Source organism: Mobula hypostoma (assembly GCF_963921235.1).
Source record: "Mobula hypostoma chromosome 11 unlocalized genomic scaffold, sMobHyp1.1 SUPER_11_unloc_2, whole genome shotgun sequence".
NCBI lineage: Eukaryota > Metazoa > Chordata > Chondrichthyes > Myliobatiformes > Myliobatidae > Mobula > Mobula hypostoma.
This window is the reverse complement of record NW_026948141.1, coordinates 32,515-50,075: the sequence shown is the minus strand read 5'-3', so window position 1 is coordinate 50,075 and position 17,561 is coordinate 32,515. Positions and strand designations below refer to the sequence as shown.

Below are 17,561 nucleotides of genomic sequence, written 5' to 3'. Positions count from 1 at the left end.
GTCCTCTGGAAGACCAGAATGGTAATTGATGCATGGAACCAAAAGAGACGGAGATGATCTTAAATGGATCTTTTGCACCTGTATTTATTTGTGGGGCAGGGGCAGCTGGTGGTGACTTCAAGACAGATGGGCCGGAGTTCAAACCCAGCCGGGTCCCAACCTGGGCAGCAGCAGTATCGACGTGGAAGAAAGGCCTGACAATCTACTTCCGTATTTTGCCATGAAAACCCTGTGGACCCTATGGTCCATGAGGTCACAAAGAGTCGCACTCAACTGAACAACAACAAATTCATTCGGGAGATGTACACAGAGTCTATAGAGGTAAGACAGTCCCACAGTGAGGTCATGGGCCCTGTACCGATTACAAAGGACGCCGTTTTTGCTGTCTTGAGGTAAATTAGGCTGGATAAATCCCCATGGCCTGACAAGATATTCCCTTGGACCCTGTGGGAGGCAAGTGCATAAATTGCAGGGGCCATAGCAGAGATATTTAAATCATCCTTAGCGACAGGTGAGGTACCAGAAAATTGGAAAATAGCTAATGTTGTTCTGCTGTTTAAGAAAGACTCTAAGAATAAACCAGGAAACCTGTGAGCCTGACATCAGAAGTGGGAAAGTTAGTGGACTGGATATATGAGTATTTGGATAGACAGGAACTGATTAGGCATAGTCAGCATGGCTTTGTGAGTGGTAAGTCGTGTTTAACCAATCTTATACAGCTTTTCAAAAGAATTTACCAGGAAATTTGATGAAGACAAGGCAATGGATATTGTGTACATGGAATTCAGCAAGGCATTGGACAAGACCTCGCATAGGAGGTTGATCGAGAAGGTTCAGTCATTTGGCATTCAAGATGAAGTAGTAAATTGGACTAAACATTGGCTTTGCGGGAGAAGCCAGGAGGTAGATGTAGATGGTTGCCTCTCTGGCTGGAGGTGGAGTGCCGCAGGGATCGGTGCTGGGTCAGATGTTGTTTGACATCTATATCAACGATCTGGATGATAATATGATTAATTGGATCAGCAAATTAGCAGGTGACACCAAGACTGGGGGTATAGAGGACAGCAAGGAAGACAATCAAAGCTTGCAATGGGATCTGGACCATCTGAAAAATGGCAGATGGAATTTAATGCAGACAAGTGTGAAGTATTGCCCTTTAGGAGGGCCAATCAGAGTAGGTCTTCCACAGTGAGCAGTAGGGCACGGAGGAGCAATGTTCCCTCTAATGTGTGCGCATGCACACAGCTTTTGCTACTAGCGCACAAAGGAATTTAATCTGCGCACAAAAGGTTGTAAAGGTTGTCACCCTCTGTCACGTTGGTATGTTAACTATACTGTATTTCACGGTCATACACATTCCTTTTCCAGTTTCTGATTCAGACGGTTTTGACAACGTGGAGTTTACGATGATTTGTCTGCAGATTGTAGGACTGGCTTATTTATACTGTTTTTATTGATGAATAATTATTGTTTTTATTATTGTTGTCACTGGGCAAAACACTTCACAGCCCAAGATTTTTGCACCCACTGGCCATTTCAACTTAGAGGGAACGTTGCTGAGTAGGGCGGTAGAACAGAGGGATCTGGGAGTACAGGTCCATAATTTATTGAAAGTGGTGTCACAGGTAGATATAGTCAAAAAGAAAGTTTCAGCACATTGGCCTTCATAGATCAAAGTATTGAATACAGAAGTTGAGATGTTATGAAATAAGTTTGAAAGAGTACAGAGAAAATCTACAAGGATGTTGCTGGGACTGAAGGACCCGAGCTATCAGAAAGGATAGAAAAAGTTACAACTTTACTCTCCAGAACATAGAAAATTGAGGGGAGATTTAACAGAGGAATACAAAATTATGAGGTGGAATGTTTAAGGGGAATATGAGGGGAAATTCATTCAGAGGGTAGTGAGAATGTGGAATGAGGCACCAGTGCAAGCGGTGGATGTGATTCCGATGTCAACATTTAAGAGAAGTTTGGATAGGTATGTGGTTGCTAGGGGTACGAAGGGCTACGGTCTGGGTGCAGGTTGATGGGACTACGCAGTTTAAGTGGTTCAGCAATGACTAGATGGGCTGAAGGGTGTGTTTCTGTGCTATAGTTTTATATGGCTCGACATAGGTGGGTTGCTGGCCAGTATGGCTGATTGGGCCAGAAGGGTCGGTTCCATGCTGTATCTCCAAATGTAATAAGATAAAATGGCTGGGGCCCACAGCAGCTGCTCCTAAGGTCATCTTCTGAACCTCATTACATCAGTCAGTTCTGTACTTGCTGCCCACATAGAAGAGCAATACAAACAATGCATTCAGAAAGGGCTTGGCATCAATTTCCTTATGAAGGCTGAGCTCATAACTCTGTACTGTAAAGTATGCAATTACTGGCAACCTTTTATATGCTGTTGTCATTGTCTTACTCAGTGAAATTCACTATTCAAAATAATGGATAGAAAGTACTTCTTGCATGCAAAGGTCTTGAAAGACCCAGAGATAAAGCCTCAGCAGTGACCACAAAGAAAAATAGATTAAAAAATGGGAAATCAGACTATTCTAAGTAATGTAGCTGCAGGACTAAACTAGACCACAATCAAATCTAAGAACAGTAAGAAATTTGTCCTGCAAAATAGAAATCCAATTATTTTCTCCACTCATTTAAAACCATAAAACATAGAAGCAGAATTAGGCCATTTGGCCCATCAAGTTGGATCGACCATTCCATCATGGCCGATTTATTATCCCTCTCAACTCCACTCTCTTGCCTTCTCCCCGTAATCTTTAATTTTAACTTGTCCAATTTGCCTGCTACATGCATGATTTTGCATCAGAATGGTAAATATATTCAATAGTAATAATGACTGCAGCGATGGCCAGGCATAAAATTCATTTCCTTTACAATCTCATCTACTGGTAGTGTTTCCTGAGCACTGAACAATCCTCAACATGATTATTACAGACCGGAAGAGAAGAAAGGCGTGTGTGATGGGGTGGAAATTCTGCATCCGTTTCACACCAGAACCATGTGTCAGGTGTTTGTTTACTAGGCTGCCACAATCTGGGCCTGTTTAGTCTCTTTTTGCCAGGATTTTTTTTCCTTTTCTCTTGCTCTCATTTTGTGCTACTTTATTTAATTTTTAAAATATATTTTCTATTGTAATTTATAGTTTTTTATTATTACGTATTGGAATAATGGTTCTTCAAGATTGGCATAGCCAGGGGAGGGTGGTAGGGATAAGCTCCCACTACCTATTAAATTATGGGGCCTATCAGCGGTGTCAACAGAGCTCCACGAAGAGGTGTTTCTCGTAGGTTGGCGGCGGGTATTTAAAAAGAGAGCTTCATGGATGTTTAAATGCAAACTACAGGAATTCTGCAGATGCTGGAAATTCAAGCAACATACATCAAAGTTGCCGGTGAACGCAGCAGGCCAGGCAGCATCTCTAGGAAGAGGTGCAGTCGACGTTTCAGGCCGAGACCCTTCGTCAGGACTAACTGAAGAAAGAGTGAGTAAGGGATTTGAAAGTTGGAGGGGGAGGGGGAGATCCAAAATGATAGGAGAAGACAGGAGGGGGAGGGATGGAGCCAAGAGCTGGACAGGTGATAGGCAAAAGGGGATACGAGAGGATCATGGGACAGGAGGTTCGGGAAGAAAGACAAGCGGGGGGGGGGGAGGACCCAGAGGATGGGCAAGAGGTATATTCAGAGGGACAGAGGGAGAAAAAGGAGAGTGAGAGAAAGAATGTGTGCATAAAAATGAGTAACAGATGGGGTACGAGGGGGAGGTGGGGCCTTAGCGGAAGTTAGAGAAGTCGATGTACGGGGCCTATCAACAGTGTCAACAGAGCTCTACGAACTAAATAAAAGTACAGAAGGGATAAGCAGAGCGGCCATTGTCAGGTGTAGGCCAGTGGCGAGAGTAGAAGTGACAGGCTTCGGCTCAGAAGAGGCGTTGGCTTTGTGTAAAGTGTCTGTTAAGGTTTCCTTTTTGAGTTTTTCCTTTTCCTCTCTTATTGTACCATTTAAATGGTTGTGGTGTGCTCTCTGTGCCGGATGTTGGAGAACTGGGAGACCCAGAGTCTCCCAGGGAACTACATTTGCATGAAGTGCGTTTGGCTGCAGCTCCTTGAAGACCGTGTTAGGGATCTGGAGCAGAAACTGGTTGACCTTCGGCTTGTACGGGAAAGTGAGGACTTAATTGATCAAAGTTACAGGGAAGTAGTCACCCGGAAATTGCAGGAGGCGAGCAGCTGGGTGACCGTCAGGAGAAACAGCAATAGACAGTTAGAGCAGAGCACCGCTGTGGACATTCCACTCAAAAACAAGTATACTACTTTGGATACTTTTATGGGGGATGACCTCTGGGAAGAATGCCTTGGTGTCCAGGTTACAGGCACTGACCATGGGTTCGTGGTGCAGAAGGGAAAGAGGGAGAAGAATGGAGCAGTAGTGATAGGGGGCTCAATAGTGAGGGGAACAGACAGGAGATTCTGTGGATGTGAACAAGACACCCGGATGGTATGTTGCCTCCCAGGTGCCAGAGTCAGATCGCATCCAGAACATTTTGGAGAAGGAGGGGGTGCAGTCAGATGTCTTGGTACATATTGGTACCAATGGCATAGGAAGGAAAAGCAAAGAGGTCCTGAAAAGAGAATTTCGAGAGCCAGGTAGAAAGCTGAGAAGCAGAACCTCCAGGGTAGTAATTTCTGGATTGCTGCCTGTGCCACGTGCCAGTGAGGGTAGAAACAGGATGATTTGGCAGATAAGTGCGTGGCTGAGAAGATGGTGCAGGGAGCAGGGCTTCAGGTTCCTGGATCATTGGGATCTCTTCTGGGGGACGTATGACATTTTAAAAAATGACAGGTTGCACCTGAACACGAGGGGGACCAATCAGATTTATTAGAGCTGTTGGGGAGTGTTTAAATTAATTTGGCAGAGGGGTGGGAACTGGAGTGAAGGGACTCAGGATAGGACAGATGTTAAAAAGTAAAGATAGCGAGCAGTCAGACTGTCAGGAAGGGCAGGCAGGTGTTGGGACTTAGATACAGCCAACAGGCTGAGCATCAAAACATACAGTAAGGGATGGAGAGTCAGAAATGACAGCAAATACGGTATTCAAGGTGTTGTATCTAAATGCATGTAGTATAAGAAATAAGGTGGATGATCTTGTAGCATCATTATAGATTGTCAGGTATGATGTTGTGACCATCACTGAATTGTGGCTGAAGGGTGGTTGTAGTTGGGAGCTGAATGTCCAAGGTTACACGTTATATCAGAGGGATAGGAAGGTAGGCAGGGGAGGCAGTGTGACTACTGATAAAGAATGGCATCAAATCAATAGAAAGATGTGACATAGGATCGGAAGATGTTATCCTTGTGAGTTGAGTTAAGAAACTGCAAGGGTAAAAGGACATTGATGGCAGTTATCTACAGGCCTCCCAACAGTGGCTGAGAGGTGGACCACAGATTACAACAGGAAATAGAAAAGGTGAGTCAGAAGGGCAATGTTATGGGAATGCTGGTTGATTGGGAAAATCAGGTTGGTAATGGATCTCAAGAGAGTGAGTTTGTTGAATGCCTAAGAGATGGCTTTTTAGAGCAGTTTGTTGTTGAGCCTACTAGGGGATCAGCTATACTGGATTGGATGTTATGTAATAAACCAGGGGCGATTAGGGAGATTAAGGTAAAAGAACCCTTAAAAACCAGTGTTCACAATATGATTGAGGTTTACTTGAAATTTGATAGGAAGAAAGTAAAGTCTGACGTAGCAGTATTTCAGGGGAGTAAGGGAAATTACAGTGGTATGAGAGAGAGGAGTTGGCCAAAGTAAATTGGAAGGAGTTGCTGGCAGAAATGTCAGCAGAGCAGCAATGGCCTGAGTTTCCAGGAAAAATGAGGAAGGTGCAGGACATGTGTATTCCAAAAAAGAAGGAATACTCAAATGGTAAAATAGTACAACCATGGCTGACAAAGGAAGTCAAAAGCTATTGTAAAAGCAAAAGAAAGGGCATACAACAAAGCAAAAATTAGTGGGAAGATAGAGGATTGGGAAGTTTTTAAAAACCTACAGAGAGCAACTAAAAAAATCATTAAAAGGGAAAAGAAATATGAAGGCAAACTAGCAAGTAACATCAAAGCGGATAGTAAAAGTTTTATCAAATATGTTAAAAAAAAAGAGAAATGAGAGTGGATATAGGACCACTAGAAAATGAGGCAGGAGAAATAATAATGGGGGATAAGGAGATGGCTGATGAACTAAAAGAATATTTTGCTGTTGTTCAGTGTGGAGTACACTTGCAGCATGCCTGATGATGTAGACCTAAAGTACACAGAAACATGGAAAACCTACAGCACAATACAGGCCCTTTGGCCCACAATGCTGTGCCGAAAATGAACTTACTTTAGAAATTACCTCGGGTTACCCATAGCCCTCTATTTTTCTAAGCTCCATGTACCTATCCGGGAGCCCCTTAAAAGACCCTGTTGTATCCGCCTCCATCACCGTGGCTAGCAGTCTATTCTACGCACTCACCACTCTATGTAAAAAAGCTTACCCCTAGTTACCCCTGACATCTCCTTGGTACCTACCTCCAAGCACCTTAAAACTATGCCCTCTCAGACATAAGTCACCTGGACCAGAGGAACTGCACACTAGGGTTCTGAAAGAGTTAGTGTTAGAGATTGTGGCGGCATTAGAAATGATCTTTCAAAAATCATTGGACTCTGGCATGGTTCCAGAGGACTGGAAAATTGTAAATGTTACTCCACTCCTTAAGAAAGGAGGAAGGCAGCAGAAAGGAAATTATAGACCAGTTAGCTCGACCTCAGTGGTTGGGAAGATGTTACAGTCAATTGTTAAGGATGAGGTGATTGAGTACTTGGTGACACAGGACAAGATAGTACAACACCAGCATGGCTTCCTTCAGGGAAAATCCTGCCTGATGAACCTGTTGGAGTTCTTTGAGGATATTACATGTAGGGTAGATAAAGGGGATGTAGTGGATGTTGTATATTTGGACTTCCAGAAGGCCTTTGACAAGGTGCCACACATGAGGCTGCTTACCAAGTTAAGAGCCCATAGTATTATAGGAAATTTACTGGCATGGTTAGAGCATTGGCTGATTGGTAGGAAGCAGCGAGTGGAAATAAAAGGATCCTTTTCTGGTTGGCTGCCAGTGACTCGTGGTGTTCATCAGGGGTTGGTGTTGGGACCACTTCTTTTTATGCTGTATATCAATGATTTAGATGATGGAATAGATGGCTTTGTTGCCAAGTTTGCAGATGATATGAAGATTGGTGGAGGGACAGGTAGTGTTGAGGAAACAGAAAGGATGCAAAAGGACTTAGACAGATTAGGAGAATGGGCAAGAAAGTGGCAAATGAAATACAATGTTGGCAAATGCATGGTCATGCACTTTGGTAGTAAAAATAAATGTGCAGACTATTTTCTAAACAGGGAGAAAATCCAGGAATCTGAGATGTAGACTGACATCAGAGTCCTTGTGCAGAACACCCTGAAGGTTACTTGCAGATTGAGTCGGTGGTAAGGAAGGCAAATGCAATGTTAGCATTCATTTCAAGAGGTCTAGAATACAAGAGCAGGGATGTGATGCTGAGGCTTTAAAAGGTACGGGTGAGGCTTCACCTTGAGTATTGTGAACAGTTGGGCTCCTCATCTTAGAAAAGATGTGCTGGCATTGGAGAGAGTCCAGAGGAGGTTCACACGGATGATTCTAGGAATGAAAGGGTTATTATACGAGGAACGTTTGATGGCTCTGGGTCTGTACTCGCTGGAATTCAGAATGAAGGGGGGTCTCATTGAAAGCTTTCGAATGTTGAAAGGCCCGGACAGAGTAGATGTGGAAGGGATGTTTCCCATGGTGGGAAAGTCTAGGACAAGAGGACACAGCCTCAGAATAGAGGTGCATCCATTCAAAATAGAGATGCAAAGAAATTTCTTTAGCCAAAGGGTGGTGAATTTGTGGAATTTGTTGCCACATGCAGCTGTGGAATCCAGGTCATTGGGTGTATTTAAGACAGAGATTAATAGATTCTTGATTGGACATGGCATCAAAAGTTTAGGGGAAGAAGGCCAGGAACTGAGGTTGAGGAGGAGGGAAAAAAAGGATCAGCCATGATTGAATGGTGGAGCAGACTTAAATCTCTCAATGGCATGTGTCTCAAACAGCCTCTGGCCTCTGTCCAGATTCTGGCCTTCATGTGCGCCTTAGCTACTAAGCCCTGCAGAACCATTTCTACAGACAGGAGAAGGGGCAAAGCCAAGTTACTGCCACATTAAAACCAATCGTGCTGGGTGGATGGGGCTCATCAGCCGAGGTCAGCAGCTCTTCTAGGAGAATGCAAACTCTGATCTCAAACCTCCACTGCCTTGCAGCTACACCCACCCGTGGAGAAAGCTTCGGGAATCAACCCCAAGGGAAAATCTGGAGCTGACATCCCTAAAGCAGTCCTACACTGAGTTCAATGCAGACTGATGATTTCCGCGAGGCCGCTGGTGCCTAAATGTATTGGATTCTGCTGTTCCTTTGGACTCAAAAAAGAAAAAAAAACTTTAGAATAAAGAATTTAAAAAGTGGATAAGATGATGAGAGGCATTGATCGTGTGGATAGTCAGAGGCTTTCCCCCAGGGCTGAAATGCCTAGCACGAGAGGGCACAGTTTTAAGGAACTTGGAAGTGGGTACAGAGGAGATGTCAGGGGTAAGTTTTTTATGCAGAGAGTGGTGAGTGCGTGGAATGGGCTGCCGGTTGCAGTGGCGGTGGTGGAGGTGGATACGATAGGGTCTTTTAAGAGACTCCTGGATGGCTACATAGAGCTCAGAAAAATAGAGGGTTATGGGTAAAGCCTAGGTAGTTCTAAGGTAGGGACATGTTCGGTACAGCTTTGCGGGCCGAAGGGCCTGTATTGTGCTGTAGGGTTTCTATTTTTCTATGTTTCATCAGCTGCATGGAGAGGGGGAGTCTGCTACATGAGCAACAACTTGCTCTCCATATCGTACTGCCCTGGCTTACATGTTGGTCTGCATATCTCGTAGACAGTTGGGACGTAACATCCATGGTCAACCCTGACCAGTGGAGGACATGAGTATTGGAATGTACGGCGGCTACAAAACGACAAAATTCATGACCTATGCCAATGAAATTAAACCCAATTCTGATTCTAAAAGGCTGGCTGTCTCTGTTAGTGTCATTCTGTTTCTGAAATAAACGGCAGATAAGATGATTACCCTTTTGATTTATCACCTAAAACTGCGAAAAACAAGATTGCCAGGCTCTTGCCTTCATAGGCAGTAAGATTCAGGTTTTGAACATTGCTACAGTGCATTAGTTTAAGACACTAGAACACGCCAGACATGAGATCCAATACAGTCAAGCAACACACACACATACACACACACAAAATGATGGAGGAACTCAGCAGGTCAGGCAATGTCTGACATCTATGGAGGGGAATGAACAATCAATGATTTGAGCAAGACACTTCATTTTTTTTGTCAGGGACACACCTTTCCTCCCTTCCTCATTTAAAGAGCCATGTTCCAGATCGTTCAGTGTTCAGGAAACACTAGCAATAAGTGAGATTGTAGAGGAAATGAAGTTTATTTATTTTATTATTTATTGAGTTACAACGCAGAACAGGCCCTTCTGATCCTACAAGCCGTGCTGCCCAGCAAGCCCCCAGTTTAGCCCGAGCCTAATCACTGAATAATTTACAATGACCAATTATGCTGCCAACCTACACGTCTTTGGACTGCGGGAGGAAACTGGAGCATCGGACGAAACCCACACAGTCACAACTTAACCAATCCATGAAAACTATCTCACAATGTTTATCTCTTTCCACTGCTAATTTAATTTAATTTTTTCTACATACATTTCTTATTGTAATTTATAGTACCTTTTATGTCTTGCACAGTACAGCTGCCACAAAATAACAAATTTCATCATCTGCAAGTCCTAGGTCAATACTAAAGATCGATCAGGGGTCCGGATCGGTGCCTGGAGGCCGATCAGGGATCCAGATTGAAGCTTGAAGGCTGATCAAGGCCCAAAGGTCAATCGGAGATCCAGATCGAAGCCTGAAGGTCAGTTGGGGATCAAGAAATTTAGAGCCAATGGCCAGAGCGTGGTTTGCGAATCTCAGTGAGTCCACTGGGGAAGTCGGGGCCTGGTGCCTGTGAATTCATGAGACTGCTAAAGGCCAAGAAAGGCCTGTCTGTCCCGGTGTTAGAGGACTACGTATGTATGTGGATGGGCGAGTTGGAGGGAAGGTGAGAAAATCAGAGTTTGTTTCACTGTTGTTGCTTCATTGCTGGGTATATTCTGTGTTATTCTGCTAAGCATTGCTGGCAAGCTATCTTGATGTGAGATTGTGTGGGAACACTTGCGGGCTGCCCCCAGCACATCCTAGGTTGTGTTGCAAACAATGCATTTCACTGTATGTTTTGATGTACCTGCAATAAATAAATCTGAATCTAAAACAGTGAAGCAACAACTATTTAAAGAAAAATTCAGGAACATAAACAAATCACCAAATAAAAATACAGAGCAAATAACTGTGGATACCTAAACAAATTCTGCAGCTTCTTGAAATTTGAGAAGTATACCTGGCACTTATTTAGAGATACAGCATGGTCACAGATTCGTCTGGCCCAGTGAGGCTGTGATGCCCAATTACACCCATGTGATCAATTAACCTACTCACCGTATGTCTTTGGAATGAGGGAGGAGACGCATGCAGGCGCAGGGAGAATGTACAAACTCCTCACATACAGCAGTATGAACTCCAGCTACTGGCACTGGAAAGCATTACTGTACACTAATCACTACACTACTGTGCTGCCTAATCTGAAGTAGAACAGAGAATACCTAGCAGTTTAGTTACTGATTAAACACTGGGGTCCGGGACCACACAGGCAGGCTTGGGTCAAAAGAACTGCCACTCAATCACATCAGTCAAACTGCTGCAGCGCTGAGTACTTTTGCCTTTCTACTGGAAGGCTGAAACAGCTCTCGGGTCCTCGAAATGCAAAGGCTGGACAACAGTGTGGGGTAGCAAATAGCAGGGACAGAATGGAACCTAGGATTACAACTAATCACTTTGCTGGAGCTGCTTTGGGCACCTTATCTAAGAGAAGATGTGCCAGCGTTGGAGAGGGTCCAGAGGAGGTTCATGGGAGTCCTTCCCGGAATGAAAGGATTAACATATGAGGCGTGTTTGTTAGCTCTGGGCCTGTACTCACTGGAGATCAGAAGAATGGGTGGGGGGAGTATCTCACCGAAAACTTTCGGATAGTGAAAGGCTCAAATAGAGGGGATGTGGAGAGGACGCTTCCTATAATGGGGGAGTCTAGGACCAGAGGGCACAGCCTCAGAACAGTGGGACATCTATTTAGAACAGAGATGAGGGGGAATTTCTTTATCCAGAGAGTGGTGAATCTGTGGAAATCATTGCTATAGAAGGCTGTACATCTCAAGTTGAAAACATTTAAAGGGAGGTTGATAGGGAGAAGGGAGGAGAATGGGGCTGAGATGGATAGTAAATCAGCCATGGTGGAGCAGATTTCATGGGCCGAGAGGTTGACTTCTGCTCCTATGTCTTGTGGCAATCTTCTGTTTGTTAGTTTTCCTTTTATTAAAAAAAAGTTCAGAGCAGAACACTGAAATAAAAGTGTTAGCAGGTCAGGGGCAAGGCAGTTAATGCCTGAGAGCGGAAAATTCTTACAGATGGATGGCATTTGGAAAGAATGCGAAAAAGCAGCAGTCAGAACAAGACAGAGAAAAATCAGTGAAGTGCCCTGAAAGGGGATACAAAATATTAAGAAGGCAAAAGCAATAGAGACAACAGGCAAAAAGGAAACAGAAATAAAGAAGAACAAAAAATGTTAAGGAGTGAGAAGTGCTCAGGTATGGAGCAAAATGGACAGGTGAACCTATTAAGCGCAATGTCATCACAATTTTTAGATGCAAACAACAGGAATTCTGCAGATGCTGGAAATTCAAGCAACATACATCTAAGTTGCTGGTGAACGCAGCAGGCCAGGCAGCATCTATAGGAAGAGGTCTCGGCCTGAAACGTCGACTGCGCCTCTTCCTATACAATTTTTAGATGTAATGTTGAATTTCATATTTAGAGATACAATATAGAAACAGGCCCTTCTCACCCAATGAGCCTGCACCGGCCAATTACACCCATGTAACCAATTAATACAAACCTGTAAGTGTTTGGAAGGAGGGTGGAAACCAGAGCACCCTGAGGAAAAGTATGTGGAAATGGAGAGAACGTACATACTCCTTAAAAACAGTGGCAGACTTGAACCCAGTTCACTGGTGCTGTATTAGCATTACACTATCTGCTACACTACCCTGTGCCCCAAATGAAATGAAATCAATTTCACAGAACCATGTGTATTCACCTTTGAAGGCCTTTAATTTAAGATGTCAAAACCAAGTTATACAAAGTACAGTGAAAACAAGATATCATCGTGGAAGATACTTTAAATAAAGGGCTGTAAGTAAATGCTGCCTCACTATAGACAGCTTCCTCACCAAAGTTTCCGAGACTGCTACCCTGCGTGTTCACGCACATCTCCAGAAATTTCACCAGTTTCAGGTCTTCAGTTGCAGTCAGGGCTTGCTGTAAGGTAAATAAACACAGGTGTGCAACCAGTGGGTCAGTCGTAGTTGTAATAATGATAAAACAGTGAAAGGAACAGAGAGATAGGAAACTCATTCATTTTATAGGTAGCACAAAATTCAACCAAAATTCAAACCAGTTATACAGCATACATTTTAATCCATACTGAATGTAAATAAATAAACACTCAAGTGGCCACTTTAGCTATCTAAGACCTTGGTCAGACCCCACTTGGGAGTACTGTGTTCAGTTCTGGTCACCTCACTACAGGAAGGATGTGGATACTACAGTGCAGAAGAGATTTACAAGGATGTTGCCTGGATTGCAGGGCATCTCTTATGAGAATAGGTTGAGTGAACTTGGCCTTTACTCCTTGGAGTGACAAAGGATGAGAGGTGACCTGATAGAGGTGTATAAGATGATGAGGGGTATTGATTGTGTGGATAGCTAGAGGCTTTTTCCCAGCGCTGAAAAGGCTAACAAGAGGGGGCATAGTTTTAAGGTGCTTGGAAAAGTAGTTACCAAGGGGATGTCAGGGGTAGGTTTTATACACAGAGAGTGGTGGGTGTGTGGAATGCACTGCCAGTGGCGGTGGTGGAAGCAGATACAATAGGGTCTTTTAAGAGTCTCTTAGATAGGTACATGGAGTTTAGAAAAATAGAGGGCTATGCGCGAGGGAAATTCTAGGTGGTTTCTAGAGTAGGTTCCATGGTCAGCAAAACATTGTTGGCTGAAAGGCCTGTAATGTGCTGTAAATTTCTATGTTCTATGTTTATTAGGTACAGGTGTGTTCTTTTGCTGCTGTAGCCCAGCCACTTCAAGGTTCGATGTGTTGGCTGTTCAGAGATGAACCAGTCTGGCCATTCTGCTCTGACCTCTCTCATTAACAAGGTGTTTTCACCCACAGAACTGCTGCTCACTGGATGTTTTTTTTCGCTGTTCCACATCATCCTCTGTAAACTCTGAAACTGCTGTGCGTGAAAATTCCAGGGGATCAGGAGTTTCTGAGATACTCAACCCACCCTGTCTGGCATCAACAATCATTCCAAGGTCAAGGTCACTTAGATCGTAATCCATGTGCCTACCTATAACCTTGATGGTCTGAACAACAACTAAACAGCTTGAACATGTCTACATGCCTTTATCCTGCTGCTGACTAGATATTTGTAATGAGGTGTACAGGTGAACCTGATAAAGTGGCCACAGAGTACATAAAATCAGCCAAAAAGACATCAAGATCATTAACTAACTGTAGAAAGATACACAGGTTGCATTATGTCATTGAATGGGTGAATGTCCACATTTGATTTGCGCAGGAAACAACATATACATCTGTACATTAGAGACCTGTATGGTTAGGGAATGGCTTCACAGACTACAAATTCTACAGACCCACAACATGGGTTCAGTTTCAGCTCCACATTTCTACCCTCACAACCCATCGTACAGAACGATTGGAGGGAACCCCTTTAGATGATGTATTAAGCCAAACAAGGTTGGTTGGAGGTCTTACAGGCAACATCTTCCCTTGTGAAATGGGGACATAAATAACAGAAAAAAACCTCATTTTGGTCCATCTCTTAATTCGCTACTGACAGAAGAAGAGGTGACAAAGTAACAGTCCTGTAATCTCAGTCTGGTACACCCCTCACTGTTACTGACAGACTGGGAATTGTACACTGTCACAGTCCGTAATCTCATAGCCTGGTACAGTACACCCCTCACTGTTAGTGACAGACTGGGAATTGTACACTGTCACAGTCCGTAATCTCATAGCCTGGTACAGTACACCCCTCACTGTTAGTGACAGACTGGGAATTGTACACTGTCACAGTCTGTAATCTCATAGCCTGGTACACCCCTCACTGTTACTGACAGACTGGGAATTGTACACTGTCACAGTCCGTAATCTCAGTCTGTCACTAACAGTGAGCGGTGTACTGTACCAGGCTATGCGATTACAGACTGTGACAGTGTACAATCCCCCAGTCTGTCACTAACAGTGAGGGGTGTACCAGGCTATGAGATTACAGACTGTGACAGTGTACAATCCCCCAGTCTGTCACTAACAGTGAGGGGTGTACCAGGCTATGCGATTACAGACTGTGACAGTGTACAATCCCCCAGTCTGTCACTAACAGTGAGGGGTGTACTGTACCAGACTGAGATTACAGACTGTGACAGTGTACAATCCCCCAGTCTGTCACTAACAGTGAGGGGTGTACTGTACCAGACTGAGATTACAGACTGTGACAGTGTACAATCCCTCAGTCTGTCACTAACAGTGAGCGGTGTACTGTACCAGGCTATGCGATTACAGACTGTGACAGTGTACAATCCCCCAGTCTGTCACTAACAGTGAGGGGTGTACTGTACCAGACTGAGATTACAGACTGTGACAGTGTACAATCCCCCAGTCTGTCACTAACAGTGAGGGGTGTACTGTACCAGACTGAGATTACAGACTGTGACAGTGTACAATTCCCGGTCTGTCACTAACAGTGAGGGGTGTACCAGGCTATGAGATTACGGACTGTGACAGTGTACAATCCCCCGGTCTGCCAGTATTGAATTGAATTGACTTTATTTCTTACATCCTTCACATACATGAGGAGTAAAAATCTTTATGTTACATCTCTGTCTAAATGTGCAATGTGCAATCAGTAATTTATAATAATTTATAATAAATAGAACAGTCAATGTAACATGGAATACACTCAAATCAACGTGAGTTAATCAGTCTGATGGCCTGCTGGAAGAAGCTGTGTCGGAGCCTGTTGGTCCTACCTCTAATGCTGCGGTACCATTTCCCAGATGGTAGCAGCTGGAATAGATTGTGGTTGGGGTGACTCGGGTCCCCAAAGATCCTATGGGCCCTTTTTACACACCTGTCTTTGTAAATGTACTGAATCATGGGAAGTTCACAACTACAGACGTGCTGGGCTGTCCACACCACTCTCTGCAGAGTCGTGTGATTGAGGGAGGTACAGTTCCCATACCAGGCAGTGATGCAGCCAGTCAAGATGTTCTCAATTGTGCCCCTGTAGAAAGTTCTTAGGATTTGGGACCCATACCAAACTTCCTCAACTGTCTGAGGTGAAAGAGGCGCTGTTGTGCTTTTTTCATCACACAGCTGATGTGTACAGATCACGTGAGGTCCTCGGTGATGTGCATCCTGAGGAACTTAAAGCTGTTTACCCTCTCACCCCAGATCCATTGCTGTCAATAGGGTTAACCCGTCTCCATTCCTCCTGTAATCCACAACGAGCTCCTTTTTTTTGCGACATCTAGGTTATTATTTAAATGGTGAAAGATTGCAGCATGTTGTTGTGCAGAGGGACTTGATAGTGCCTGTTCATGAATTGCAAAAAGTTGGCTTGCAGGTACAACAAGTTATTAAGAAGGCAAACGGAATGTTGGCCTTCATTGCTAGAGGGACTGAATTCAAGAGCAGGGAGGTCATGCTGAAACTATACAGGGTACTGGTGAGGCCGGACCTGGAGTACTGTGTGCAGTTCTGGTCTCCATACTTGAGGAAGGATATACTGGCTTTGGAGGCAGTGCAGAGGAGGTTCACCAGGTTAATTCCAGGGATGAAGGGGTTAACCTATGAGGAGAGATTGAGTCGCCTGGGACTATACTCTCTGGAGTTCAGAAAAATGAGAGAGGATCTTACAGAAACAGACAAAATTCTGAAAGGGATAGATAAGATAAAAGTAGGAAAGTTGTTTCCATTGGTAGGTGAGACTAGAACGAGGGGACATTGCCTCAAGATTCAGGGGAGAAGATTTAGGACGGAGATGAGGAGAAACTGTTTTTACCAGAGAGTGGTGAATCTGTGGAATTCTCTGCCCAGGGAAGCAGCTGAGGCTTCTTCACTAAATATATTTAAGTAAAGTTGTAAAGTTTGATGGCCACAGGCAGGAATGACTTCCTATGACGCTCTGTGTTGCATCATACATAGTAAGGGAATTAAGGGTTATGGGGAAAAGGCAGGCAGATGGAGCTGAGTTTACGGACAGATCAGCCATGACCTTATTGAATGGCGAGGCAGGCTCGATGGGCCGGATGGCCGACTCACGCTCCTTTATCTGCACGATAGGAATGACCAATGCCCCGCAACAATTCAGGAAGGTGGCTCACACCCATCTTCTCAACAGCATTGAGGGATGGTCAAAGTTCAAAGTCAATGTTATTATCAAAGTACATATATGTCACCATATACAACCCTGAGATTCATTTTCCTACAGGCATTCACAGTAAATACAAAGAAACACTATAGAATTAGCAAAATAAGCACACAAGATAGGCAACCAATGTATTCAGAGCAACAAACTGAAAATACAAAAATAAACAATATAATAATTATAAATAAGTAATAAATATTGATGTACAATGTAACTCAGCCATACCAGCAATAACTAGAGTGTAAATTGACCCTCCCACATCCTGCTTGTTAAGTTTATGGTTCTATCTAACATTTTTCATGACCAAATCAGACAATAAAATGTAAACTAATTAAATAGTTCTTTCGGGGGAAAAACAGAAAAGGGTGGGGGGGTGGAATTGGACTGATCATAACTGCCTGCTGATTTTCACCAGCACACCACCACTCCAGTGTCAACCCTGGTTATCTTTTCGATCATCACAGTAAACTTCAATGCCCCCTTTTATTTACGTAATTAAATCATCAGAAGGTCATCAATCTCATTTTTGAATTAAGCAATACCATTAGAATGACTTGCAATAAATGTCATTAACTTTCTTGATTTAACATAAAACATAGAATAGTAGAGCACAGTACAGGCCCTTCAGCCCACAATGTTGTACCGACCCTTAAACCCTGCCTCCCATATAACCCTCCACCTTAAATTCCTCCATATACCTGTCTAGTAGTCTCTTAAACTTCACTAGTGT

At 43.8% G+C, this 17,561-nt stretch overlaps 1 protein-coding gene across 1 annotated transcript in view; it reads right to left on the bottom strand.

Moving 5' to 3' along the window:
* lrrc56 (leucine rich repeat containing 56) overlaps positions 1 to 12,644 on the bottom strand; it is a gene marked incomplete at its 5' end in the record, with an annotated part of 179,572 nt that extends 166,928 nt beyond the window's left edge. The window contains 2 exons of the mRNA XM_063039126.1: positions 10,713 to 10,797; positions 12,591 to 12,644. Coding sequence (XP_062895196.1) covers positions 10,713 to 10,797; positions 12,591 to 12,644 — 139 coding nt within the window. The remainder of the gene's footprint in view (positions 1 to 10,712; positions 10,798 to 12,590) is intronic.
* Between the last annotated feature and the right edge of the window lie 4,917 nt (positions 12,645 to 17,561).